The sequence below is a fragment of the Venturia canescens genome, chromosome 5, assembly GCF_019457755.1.
Source record: "Venturia canescens isolate UGA chromosome 5, ASM1945775v1, whole genome shotgun sequence".
NCBI lineage: Eukaryota > Metazoa > Arthropoda > Insecta > Hymenoptera > Ichneumonidae > Venturia > Venturia canescens.
The window spans coordinates 7515224-7527549 of record NC_057425.1 but is presented as its reverse complement, the minus strand read 5'-3'; the positions used below and the strand labels follow the sequence as shown (position 1 = coordinate 7527549).

The 12326-nt window shown below is 35.7% G+C and overlaps 3 protein-coding genes across 3 annotated transcripts; 2 read left to right on the top strand and 1 right to left on the bottom strand.

The window, feature by feature from the left end:
* Positions 1-203: 203 nt before the first annotated feature.
* mRpL15 (mitochondrial ribosomal protein L15) lies at positions 204-2225 on the top strand. Its single transcript, XM_043418559.1, has 5 exons — positions 204-436; positions 547-701; positions 1138-1303; positions 1476-1635; positions 1860-2225. The coding sequence occupies exons 1-5, from the start codon at positions 329-331 to the stop codon at positions 2159-2161; spliced, it is 891 nt and encodes a 296-aa protein (XP_043274494.1). The 5' UTR covers positions 204-328; the 3' UTR covers positions 2162-2225.
* Positions 2131-5016, bottom strand: Wwox (WW domain-containing oxidoreductase). Its single transcript, XM_043418558.1, has 7 exons — positions 4779-5016; positions 4374-4438; positions 3923-4159; positions 3432-3627; positions 3091-3276; positions 2756-3011; positions 2131-2558 (listed from the first exon to the last, which is right to left on the bottom strand). Exons 1-7 carry the CDS (start codon positions 4871-4873, stop codon positions 2349-2351), a joined length of 1245 nt encoding a protein of 414 aa, XP_043274493.1. The 5' UTR covers positions 4874-5016; the 3' UTR covers positions 2131-2348.
* A 571-nt stretch (positions 5017-5587) lies between these two features.
* Shark (SH2 ankyrin repeat kinase) lies at positions 5588-12289 on the top strand. The gene is made up of 13 exons (XM_043418557.1): positions 5588-6225; positions 7003-7140; positions 7440-7789; positions 8366-8450; positions 8542-8700; positions 9006-9211; positions 9491-9655; positions 9744-9963; positions 10112-10359; positions 10524-10632; positions 10872-11040; positions 11155-11281; positions 11386-12289. Exons 1-13 carry the CDS (start codon positions 6150-6152, stop codon positions 11581-11583), a joined length of 2250 nt encoding a protein of 749 aa, XP_043274492.1. The 5' UTR covers positions 5588-6149; the 3' UTR covers positions 11584-12289.
* The last annotated feature ends 37 nt before the right edge of the window (positions 12290-12326 follow it).

Below are 12326 nucleotides of genomic sequence, written 5' to 3'. Positions count from 1 at the left end.
TAATAATTTGTGGAAAAAATATCGAATTCAACGAAAATATGTGATAAAAATATTTACTTTTTATAGCTGGAATTGACCGAAACGCCAATGATCCTATTCATATTTGTTCTATTCCAATTTTCCCGCTTAAATTTAATGTTTTTTCCCGGTGGTTTGCACAACATAGGAGGCTCCTCCCTTTATTGATCAATATATTCAGTGGTTTGTAGTAACTATATATTGGTGGTTAAGGTTATGTCAGTTTTGTAAATCTCAATCGTCGGATTTAGCGATTTATACTAGAATAGAACAATAAATAACCGCTAATTTAATATATAGTCCACGAATTATGGCGAGTGGGCCTAAATTCGGACGCGAGTTCGCGTTGACAATGTTAAAATCATTGCCTCGCGTGTGTCTCCGAAATTTGAGACCCGATCCCGGTACTTTTAAAAAGGTTATTACTTCCTTTGTGAAATCAGCAATAATTATTAATTAAATCTATAAATTTGATGTTGCCAGACTTTTTACGTCATTGATCACGTTCTGTTATTTTTCTTTGCTAAGGATACAAGAGGACGAGGTCAACACGGCGGTGACAAGCATGGAGCTGGTAATAAAGGATCAGGTCAGCGACAGAATTACATGAGACCTGGTTACGAGACTGGAAATAATCCGTTTTACCTGAGATTCGGTTACGAGCCATATTACAAAGGACATCAGTAAGGAAAAAAGGAAATTTTGCTTCTCGAGATACTTTATCAGACATGAGTACAAAAAAGATAACTGGAAAGGCAAATTTTGTTTTTGTTGGAAATGCTTCATATTTTGAGGAAGGAAAGTTGTACCTCATTCTTTGATCTTATTTTGTTGGAAGTCCAAAACGAGTCTTATTTTACAAAATTGAATCTCAACTGGGTATGAAAATTCAATCAACTCTAAAATAATCATTGGTACTTCAAGATCAAATACATCAAAAGAATAATAAAGACATGTGCACAAACACGAAATAATATTAAAAATAAAATATTTTCAGTATAAGAAGATATTTTTTGATCTTTTTTTAATGTAGGAAAAATTCGTTTGAATTTGAAACACAAGTTCCCATTGTCAATCAGAAGCTACAAAATGTCACTATTTTTACATTTACATTTACAGTCTCCGACGACAGTATCCACCTCTTTCGCTACATCAACTGCAGTTGTTGATTGACACTAACAGGCTCGATACTTCGAAACCTATCGACCTCACAGCCTTAATAAATACAGGCATTTATGGAATTGAACCAGATAGGAAGCACGCCGGTGTTCATCTTACTGATGAAGTGAGTAGTTAATTCATTCAAGTCAACTCTGGTTCTGGACAGATTTTTTTTCTAGAAGTTTGATAAGAAATATCAAAAAGCTCGACAACACGTATCACGAAACAAAACTTAAAAAATATTCTTACATTATAAGAACACCTGTTTATTTCGATTATTCGATGATGTTTTCTAGGGATCAGAAGCATTCAAGGCAAAAGTGAATATTGAAGTTCAATGGGCAAGTGAGCCCGTGATAGCAGCAGTAGAAAAAAATGGTGGCGTAATTTCCACAGCTTATTACGATCTACACAGTTTGCAATGCCTCATAGACACAAGAAAATTTTTCCGAAGAGGTAAGTGCAAATTTTCGCGTTTTTGAAACTCGAATTCCGTGGAATCTGAACGACCTCGATCATTTTGTCAGTTCGGAAATATACTTAACAAAAGTCAACATAGGGAAAGAAAATAATTATGCTGTCGTTCAGCCGAAAAAATCGATTGACTAAATCGCGAAATTTTCTTGACATTCCTGCATTCGTTTTTTTTCTCAGTAATGTTTACGAATTCGAATTCACAGGCGTTCCTATCCCTCGCCGAATGTTGCCACCAATGGATTGTTTGGAGTACTATTCAAGCGCAGCAACAAGGGGATATTTGGCTGATCCTGAAAAGGTTTCTTGGGAACGTTTAGTGCTGTCGCAAAAATACGGTTACGTATTGCCAAAAATTGAGGAGGATCCGAATTACGAAATGTTGACTTTCCGAAAAGATCCACGTCAGATATTTTATGGATTGGAGCCAGGCTGGGTTGTGAGTCTTCGGGACAAAGCTATACTCAAGCCAACGGCTGATTATCTCAAAGAATTTTATGCGAGTTAATTTACTTTTTCTTTTCACAAATATTATGTACAGTGTAATGAAAAATATACAATGATAATTAGAATTTACAATTTACATTTATCTTCTTCATCCTTGAATCGTTTCTCAAAACTTATCGAGGCTGAAGTTTTTGTGCAGAATTACGTTTCGTAGTTTCATTATTTGTAATATAAAAACTTATATTATTTTACTTCAACGCTAAATCATACCAAAGTTTGTCTCTTTTTACTACGTTGATTATCATCTCTTGACTAACTGTCCAGAGACGTGCAGCCATTGCCGGATCTTGAGAGATGCTAGATGGGTCGCAGCGATAGCAATTATTGAAATAGATTCCTGTTGCTCCCTGCAGTTCTGGTGCTGTCGCGCAAAATACTGGTGTACTTGCTGCTTGTTGCTTTTAAAAAATTATCGAAAATTTTATATCGTTCGTAATCATAAGGACTCAATAAATGAAGAATAACATTCAATTTTCAAATTCGAGAAAAGAATGAAAGAATCTGGCGTTTCGCCTTCGTTTTTGGGTCCCTTGAATCATGAAGAGTTCATTCAAGAACTCTTATTACAGTAATTCTTTTAACATTGAAAACTCACCAACGATTTAGTGAAGGGTCGAACGAGTGAAAATAGAAAACGATACATCCAAGAGTATCGGGAAAGGTCCGAAGAAACCATGTTTCCTGGATGACAACTAAATACGCTAACCGATGGCCAACATTTCGCCAATTCATGAGCAAAGAGAACATTGCACAATTTTGAATTGTTGTATGCACCCATCGACCAATATCTATGAGCCGGTGGCGAAAGAGTTAAAGGGTGAATATCTTCAGGACATTGCAGAGATGAAAATCTGGAATTTTACATTTGGACATGTTTATTATAACTGTTCAACGAGAGTTATTTAAAATTTTGACTTACAAACGAATTACCTGTGAGATTCGCTAGCAAGTACTACAATCCTAGAATTCCGACAACTTCGCAATGGATTTTCCAACAATAACGTGAGATAATAATGAGATAAATGGTTCACTTGAAACGTCATTTCATATCCATCGTCCGTGAGGGTATAAGGCAATGCGAACACTCCGGCGTTCAATATGAGAATGTTCAGTGTCCTAAAATTTTAAAATGATTGGTTTTTTCAATTTCTTGGTGATTATTGAAAGATTTTTGCTTACGGATTTTCGATTGGTGAGCAATAAATAAACGTAATGTATAAAAAAGAATTCCTATCGAAGGGAATGAAAAATTCAGCTGCAATCTCTCGTACCTGTACTTTTGTTTAAATTTCTCAGCTGCTTCCTTAACACTGTGGAGAGAAGACAAATCCAGCTGCAATGTATCACACGATGTATTGTCCCTTTCGTTTTGTATTCTTTCCACCGCTTCTTCAGCTTTTTTGATATCTCTGCAAGCTAGTATTACTTTGCAACCATGGAACGCAAGAGATCTAGCAGTTTCAAAACCTTTGACAAAGTTTTCACAATTATTAGAATTATACAGTCCTCTTCACTCTGACCCCTACAATACATTCTTTTAAATGTAAACCTAACAATAGGATCAATAGCGACTCAAATCATTTAAGCATAAAATATTCCTCATATCAGATTACTCATATCAGATTATTATACATCACTCTTTGTACTTCTTATACAAAAGAAACTTTTTTGGTCACTCTCATTCCCATTGGACGGGTTTAGGATTGAAAATTGTGGGATTGAAAAGTTCCTCCATTTACTATGAATTTTTCCATGTTATTACCTATACCCGTATTAGCTCCTGTAACAAGAGCCAATTTTTTTCGCAAATCTCTGCCATGAAGAACAGCCAGAGCTGTACTGCTTCCATCAAAGCGTTGTCTAACTGGCTGTGACGCTTCTCTGTACTCGGTGGCAAAAGCCAAACGAGGATCGGTGTATGTAGTTGTTCGATGCATATGGTCGACAAATATCACCTTTCCATCTTCAGAAATGCACTTTTCCCAACCAGATGGTAATTCTAATACACGTGAAACCAATCAATTGAAAATTCTTCTTTTTTTCATTTGCACCTTTTTTCTATCTCATGTGCAAAAAAATACAAATTTTTTTTTCATCCAATTACAAAAGTTTTCAATTGTTCAAAGAATCTGTTTTTAGAACTCGATTAAACGACTTCTTCATAAAAAGAATTTAAAATTTTTTTCTTAATTTATTGTTCGAAATATTAATACCTCCTTCGACAGTTTTTTTGCGGCCGGTTCGGGGATGCGTCCACTGGGAACCTTTGGTATAATGGCTGAGATAAAAAAATGACACATGTACGAATTATACAATTGAATTATCGAGCAATGCCTGTGAAAATCGTTCTAGGTCGATGATGATTCTTGCGAAGAGAAAGTTGTCTTATGAAAAATTAATAAACCGACTCTACTACTATTATCATTATTATCAATACTATTCTTGTTAATATTGGTTCACTTTAGAACGTTTATAAATTTTCAAATGAGAATTCTATTTGAATTTTATCGTAAATAAAGTAAGAGTACTTTACTAAAACTTTCGTGCGGTACAATCCGTACAATTGACTTTCAATGGAGACACCGATGCAATATAAACAAAAAATATGCTGGACTCACTTTACGTAATAAACATTTCCATCGAGAGTCGTGCGTTCCTCCCACCCGGGCGGCAGTTCATCCTCGCTGTCAGAATCATTCATAACACTATTCATATTGGATTATCACAGATTTTTTTTCCTTATTTTTTATGCATACGATGTGCAACACACGAATGCAACCCACGTTGCATCGAATCGCACTGGCAGCGGTGCGAGGTGCGGACGTGGGCGCGGACATACGATTTAAATCACGAGTCGAAAATTTTATGATGGCGGATCATTGTTGTGCTTTTGAAAAAATCGATTTTTTATTTATTTTACGAGTAGTCGATTATAGTTAAAACGTTTGATAATAAACTTGAAACAAACAATGTGTATTATACTTGTGTGAAGAGAAAAAATAGTGCTGCTGTCATAACGGTTAAATAACCACCGTCAAATAATCGTCCCTATGAAAGTCTGCTTTTTAATGCAAACGCCAGTGCGATGGGAATATGTGTTCAGTTGGCAGTTTTTCAAATTAAGACACTTTATCACATTTTTCCAGCACGAATTTTTAGAAATGCATTTCCTTAAATCAAAATATGGATAATGCTATATGGCGGTTCGAAAAATATTTACTTTTGGGGTTACCGATCGAGTTTTTTGCGACGTCATTGCTTTGAAACAAAATCATCTTCTCGCTTTTTGATTATCAATATAATGCTGTTTAAACTGTATTGAGGTCGTTGCAAATTAATTTTCATTATAAAGAAATTTGAAGAAATTTCGAAAGAATCATCAAAAATGACAAAAATTATAACATGTTTTTCGTCAGAAGATAACTATACATCGATTGTAGATCATTTATCATTTTCTATGGACGCATGGATATACTGCGTAGGCAAGCCACGAGAGAGTGAACCTCGTTCGTTCTCACCGTTCTCTCACACACAGCACACAGCATGACGAATAATAATGGCCATTTAAAATAAATGCAATTTTCCAATGAACCCGGAGCTGGAGTTATGTAGACACAAGAAAATTCGCTCTGAGTGTGCGTCCGTTTTATTTGGTCTCGGTGTTATGCGTCAGCTTGTACGAGTTTAACCCACTGTTCATCGTTAGTGCCAAGCGCACGGTGGTGTCTTCCTTTTTTGACAGTTCCCACGTTAGGAAAAAATTTCCTAAAATTCAGCTCAGACTTAACATTCGATTTCTATTCTCAATTCGCAAAGACAATTTTGTCAGAATTCAATCGCGTGCGTGTACAGGTGACGGATAAACTCTCAGCGCACTTTTGACGTTTCGGATGCTGTCTAAAGATCAAACAGACATGAAAAGTTTTCTCGCATGTAGAAATCGTTAAGAATAATTGTAATTGTCAAAAAATTTTCTCGATTCAACGAGGATGGGATCCGAAGAAGATTTATGCTGGTTCCATGGTAATTTGTCGCGAGAAGGTGCTGAAAATCTGCTGAAATCAGGTAAGCACGTATGTTCGATGCTTTGTCAGTAACTATTGTTATGTTTGCGTTTCATTGAGTATAACAATGAAGTAGAGTCATGCTAATTCTCTGCGAATTTTTAAATTAAATTCGTTTTGAGTTTAATTTCGTATTAATCGTATCTTTTTTAAAAAAAGGATTACAATTAATATAACATCAAAGTGGGTAATATCTGTTATTTTTTCATTCAATGGTCTCGTTTTCAAAATAAAAATGCAACAATGAAAATTGTAAAAATTAGTGATCAACAGTATTTACCTGTACACTATTCTCAAAGTGAAATTGATTGTAACAAAATTACAATGCCTCGTAGGCTAGCTCTCCTATTTGTTAGCAACTACTGGAAAAGTAATTTTTTTCAAGTTTCTATCAACACATGAAATAGTTTGCCTATTTTCTATAAATTGAAACTATTCTAATGTTCATCTCACCTTGTTACCGAAGCGATTATTATGATTTTTTCTTATGTATCATTTTTTTATTGTTCCTCGATTACATTGTTGATCAATCAAAATTCTGCTTAAATGATAATTCAGTCATAAACATGTTTCATGATGACACTACTGTATCGAACAAATCTCACGAACAAGAGGATGAGAAATTATTGATGTCCATGCTTCACCTTTAATGAATTTTATAATAATTGGCTATGAATAAATATAATAGTTGAGTAATATATATAACAGTATTCCTGAATAATGTGATTAATCGATACAATAATAATCATTCAAAGAATGGAATAAAAATATATTTCAGAAGAGTACGAAGATGGCACTTTCCTTGTCAGAGAAAGCAGCACATCGTCAGGGGATTACGTTCTGTCTGTACTTCACGATGGCGAAGTTATTCACTATCAGATAAGAAAGCATGGAGAAGATGCTTTTTTTTCAATTGGTATGACAATTCTGCTGATTTTTATTTGCTATCTTGACTGTTTTTCTTGAAGTAATTGCTTCTCAACGGTGCACAGGGGTGCATTAGTTTAAAGATAATCAAACTGAAAAAGTACTTTACGATGTAAGACATGGTAATTTGATTCTATGTAACATAAAATTAGAAGAAACTTAAGAGCTTCAAAATTGGGCAAATTTTTGTGAAATCTTGAAAAGATATGAGCAAAATAAAACATGAGCAACCCTAAACATAATGAGTTAATTGATGAATAAGGAAAATGTTTTTCCACGCATTTCTAGATGACGAAACGACGATTCATGGTCTTGATACTCTCATAGAATATTATCAGGAAGGTAATCACAGTCTTGAAATAAAGTTGACGACTCCATGCAAAGGTATTTCTCCTCCACACGATACAAGAAGACACGGAAGAACAAATCTGTTGCACAGAGCTACGATACAAGGGAATTATACTATTGTTTCTGAGCTGTTGAAATGTGGATACAGAAGTCTAGAGGCTAAAAATCAATTGGGACAAACGGCTGTACATTTGGCTGCTAAAGATGGGGCGGATGAGATTCTCAAAAAGTTAATAGAAAACAAAGCCAGTGTGAATTGTCGAGATTCCGCTGGCTACACACCCCTGCACGTGAGTTCACGTCCCATTGATCTGTTTAAATATTTTAAACGAACAAAAAAAATTTGTTAGGAAAAAAAGCAACGGTAGTTACAAAAAAGTAATTCGGTGTATTCAAAAAAATGATTTTTCAGGTCATTCTATAGATTTATTACTGTTTAATATCTTTAACGTACAAAACGATTGTATTTATATGCAGCTCACAGGATTAAAGAACCTACGATAAGAAACAAGGTAAATCGCTAATTAAGAAGTTTGCTGCTATGAGGCAACACCAATCAATTCAACTAGTAATAAAGTGATTCATATTTAGCCCGTTCTTTTGAAAAGTTACGAAACGAGTTTGAGAACTCAGCAAAAATTCCATGCATGCTTTTACTTTCTAAAACAATTTAAACAACGGTTTTTTATATCCAAATAACAACCCGTCAATTTTTCGAATTAGTTGGGCTGCATTTTTCAAATATATTAATTACCATGAGAATCGCTGTGAAGGGAAAGAGATAATTCAAATAATCTGTACGTATGGTTTTAATTAATTCGTGCTTATATTCTCATGTTTATGGCGAAATAACGATTATCTTTCAGTACGCTTGCCAAAGTAATCTACCCAGCACTGTGAGAATTCTCATCAATGGAGGCGCGAATGTACAGGCGAGACACACAGAAACAGGTGAATCGAGTTTACGAAAAACACCTCAGCCCTTCCTCTTATTTAACTGAAATTGAATTGTTGATTATTTATTCCTATTTTCATTTTCAAGGTATGGTACCACTACACGAAGCTGCAAGCGCTGGTCACAAAGAAGTCATTCAAGTTTTACTGTCGATGAACGCACCGGTAAAACCGCGTACTCTCGCTGATGACATTCCTGCTGACCTTGCAAGAAGAAACGGACACACAGAATGTCTGAAACTTTTGCGTGAGTTTGCAAAAATTTCTACGTTTTAACGAGCTCTTATTAGTGTCAAGAAAAATAGAATTACTTTTTTTCCTTCAATTTATAAAAATCCGGAAAATCGTTGGCAATATGTGGAGCTTTCTTGAAATTTGGAGGATACAAAAAATAGAAAAAAAGCTTTACTCATTCTTGAATATTTTCAAATATACTAGTCAATAGTTGATAAAGATAAATTCTTGACACACGCGAAATTGAGTTCTGTGTTGACCCACTTTCCAAAAAAATGAGTTCAAATTCATTTACTTCTGACTTCCATTTCCTTTCAGGCAATTACGAAAGTCCAACACCAAAGGAGAAAAGAAGCGACTGGTATCATGGCACTTTAGATCGACAAGAAGCGATTGCCTTGCTTCACAAACACGGAGATCGCGATGGTTCCTTTCTCGTTCGATTTAGTGATCGACGTGGGGGAACTTACGTTCTCACCGTTATGTATCATCACCAAGACTTTCATTTCCAAATAAAGAAACAAGTGAGTAACGAAACGAAAGAAAATATTTGCTCTTCCGTTATCGTGGATCAGGCAAAATTTAAGGAAGGAATTTACTTTTTGAAATATTTAATTTCATCTTGGTTGCTCACAATTAATTACATTTGAACCAGAGAGAATAAAGTAAGGAATAACGCAGCACACGCACTGCACTCACCATTCGCGTTTAACAAAAATTGCAAATGTTCTTAAAAATATTTAATTTTCTAAATATCATTTTTGAAGATTTTTACCAACGTTTTTATTAATATTGTGAAACAGAACGAGTGTCTCTTCATCGACAACGGTCCTTATCTATCCTCGCTCGAACACGTCGTCGATCATTATCGTTGTATGCCAGACGGATTACCAGGACCGTTGGTTTACCCAATACCGCCGGGACCAAGACCTCCGATACCGGAAATGCCACCCTCAATTTTTAATGGCGTTAGTATCTTTGCAATCTGTGACTCGATTTATCTGATACAATATTTTCTGTGACAATATTTACTGTGAGTACAAATTTATGTTGCAGAATACATTGTCAAAAAAGAGAGGTTCGTGCCCCAAAACGAGTTACACCGAATCACGTCTTCCGGAAACGTCGAGCACGGGATTTGCAACCTCTTGCCAAAATATCACTTTTCAAATGGATATTAGACCTGAAATCAATCTATCGAATAACGAGCCTATGGATATTAGAAGAAGGTCGTTGGAAACGAATCTGAACTATCCAGTAACGCCTCTCATCCAAGGTATCACAATGGCAATAGTCGGTTTTTTCAAAATGACTTCTGCAAAAATAGAAATACTAAGGACACGATACTTTTCAAAAAAAAGGTTAAATCTAAGAAAAAACACTTTCACGAATCGGAGACTCACAATAACAATTAACATTTCCAGACTTTATACCCGGCGAAAATTTGATTCTCGGAGAGGTACTCGGCGAAGGGGAATTCGGTGCCGTGTACGAGGGGGTTTACATCGGTGTGAATGGCACCTCTGAGTCCGTTGCTATAAAAACACTCAGAGAGTCCCACAATAATGCAACACGTGACGAATTCCTCCGGGAAGCGCGTCTCATGACGACCCTAAAACATCACTGTGTCGTCAAACTCATTGGTTTCTCCGAAGGCCCACCATTGCTGATGGTGATAACATTTTTTCCAAAATCAACAAACTAAAATACTGTCATTAACATTTACGGAAAGATTTTGACCAATTTGAGCATTAAATTTGAAATCTGGAAAATATCTGTACATACATTTGTAAAAACTGTGCCAAAGGTCAAGAAATTCATGAATTTATATTCCAGGTGCAAGAGTTGGTGCCTCTGGGATCGATGCTAGCATATTTACTGGAATTCTCCGACAGGGTGAATCCGAATTATGAACTGAAAATCTGGGCTTCGCAAATAGCGAGTGGTAAGATTCATTGTCAACCGAAGATTTTTTGTGCTACTAAATTTTCCATTCCTCTAATTTTCTTGATTGATCAAGATTTTGCTTTCGGTAAAATTTTCATGTATTGAAGCCAAAACGCTGTGAATTCGATTTTAAGTTACTAACTAGAAATTAAAATTTTGATTGCCAACTTCAAGATTGTGATAATTTTTGCAACGAATTCTCGACAATCAACATAAAATTAACTGTTTCGACAACAGGAATGATGTATCTGGAGGAGATGAGACTCGTACACCGGGATCTTGCAGCTAGAAATATATTGCTGGCTTCGAGGCATCAGGCTAAAATCAGCGATTTTGGATTGTCGAGAACTTTTGGTTCGAGCGATTATTACAAAGCGACCCAGGGTGGAAAATGGCCGATAAAATGGTAAGCTCAAAATGGGCTTCCACGAAATGAAATCTTTTGCTTAATTTAAATAATATAAATGATAAACTGACAGAAGATGAGAGACTCGAATATTTGAAAATGTGTGTGTTCTAGGTACGCTCCCGAGTCGTACAATTTCGGGACGTTTTCTCACGCCAGTGACGTTTGGAGTTTCGGTGTAACACTTTGGGAAATGTTTTCATTCGGACAGCAGCCTTACGGTGACAGAAGAGGAGTCGATGTAAGTTTTTCCGACAGGAAATTGTACGTCCTCGTCAATTTCAATGAATAGACATAAAATATGCAATTAAGCGATGAATCGATTGATAGAATTGAAATGAACAGGTGATTCAACTCGTGGAGAAAGGCGAACGACTCGAAAAACCAGAAGAATGTCCGGATGGCGTGTATGTCGTGATGCAAAGTTGCTGGTCGTACGCTCCGCAAGATCGTCCAACATTTAAGGAGCTCCTCGAGACATTTAGCAGCGATCCAGAATACATGAACCTTAAAGAGCTAGTATCCGAGGTTGATATCAGTTGATAACAAATTGTGCGAGTTTTGAATTCACTGAACGAATCTTTGCTTATGAAACAAAATGACACAAGTCGTGAATCCGCAATCGGAGTGAACAGCACAACAATTTGTGTATACAAAGTACAGATGAAAAAAAAATTTACAGTGACGTTGTGAATTGAACAAAAAATTAATGACATGTTTACTGGATAAAACTGCAGCAACATTGTCATTGAAAAATCAGACGATTCATTATCTCCTGAAAATAAAGGAAAAAGCGATTCAAGTTGAAGGTTTTTATGAGCAACAATATATTTATCATTCGAGAAAAAGTTGTCGGAACAATAATCGGCGATGAGAGACCACAAACGTAATTGCATTCCTAGAGAACAGAATTTTCGAACAGTGCGAAGTGCGGAGAACGCGAGTGTCGAAAACCACAACGTAAGATCAATTTTCCTCCTATGAATAGAGGAAATTTCTTTTACAATTTTTTTTTTACCAATATGTTTAACGATTTGACGAGTATACGAAGAGAAGCTTTTATTGAGATTCGTACAAGTTTATTCGTGAGAATCATTGAGATTGGGGTACTGTATCGAATGTAGTGCCATTTCTATAACCTTGGCCATTTATCAATTTTGTATATATTATTTTCAAGCGTCGTAACGACGGAAGAGAATGTTGAGAGAAGAAACTGTGGGTTTATAATAAAGAGAAGCATGAAATTTAATCGCGTGAAAAATTCGATGTACCATCCAAGCTGACGT

Coding starts and splice junctions, on each gene's coding strand:
- mRpL15 (XM_043418559.1), top strand. CDS start 329: ATGGCGAGTGGGCCTAAATTCGGACGCGAGTTCGCGTTGACAATGTTA. Junction 1,304..1,475: donor GTGTTCATCTTACTGATGAA/GTGAGTAGTTAA, acceptor GATGTTTTCTAG/GGATCAGAAGCATTCAAGGC. Junction 1,636..1,859: donor AAGAAAATTTTTCCGAAGAG/GTAAGTGCAAAT, acceptor TCGAATTCACAG/GCGTTCCTATCCCTCGCCGA.
- Wwox (XM_043418558.1), bottom strand. CDS start 4,873: ATGAATAGTGTTATGAATGATTCTGACAGCGAGGATGAACTGCCGCCC. Junction 4,160..4,373: donor CAAAAAAACTGTCGAAGGAG/GTATTAATATTT, acceptor CACGTGTATTAG/AATTACCATCTGGTTGGGAA. Junction 3,012..3,090: donor CTTGCTAGCGAATCTCACAG/GTAATTCGTTTG, acceptor GTAAAATTCCAG/ATTTTCATCTCTGCAATGTC.
- Shark (XM_043418557.1), top strand. CDS start 6,150: ATGGGATCCGAAGAAGATTTATGCTGGTTCCATGGTAATTTGTCGCGA. Junction 6,226..7,002: donor TGAAAATCTGCTGAAATCAG/GTAAGCACGTAT, acceptor AATATATTTCAG/AAGAGTACGAAGATGGCACT. Junction 8,451..8,541: donor GGCGAGACACACAGAAACAG/GTGAATCGAGTT, acceptor TTCATTTTCAAG/GTATGGTACCACTACACGAA.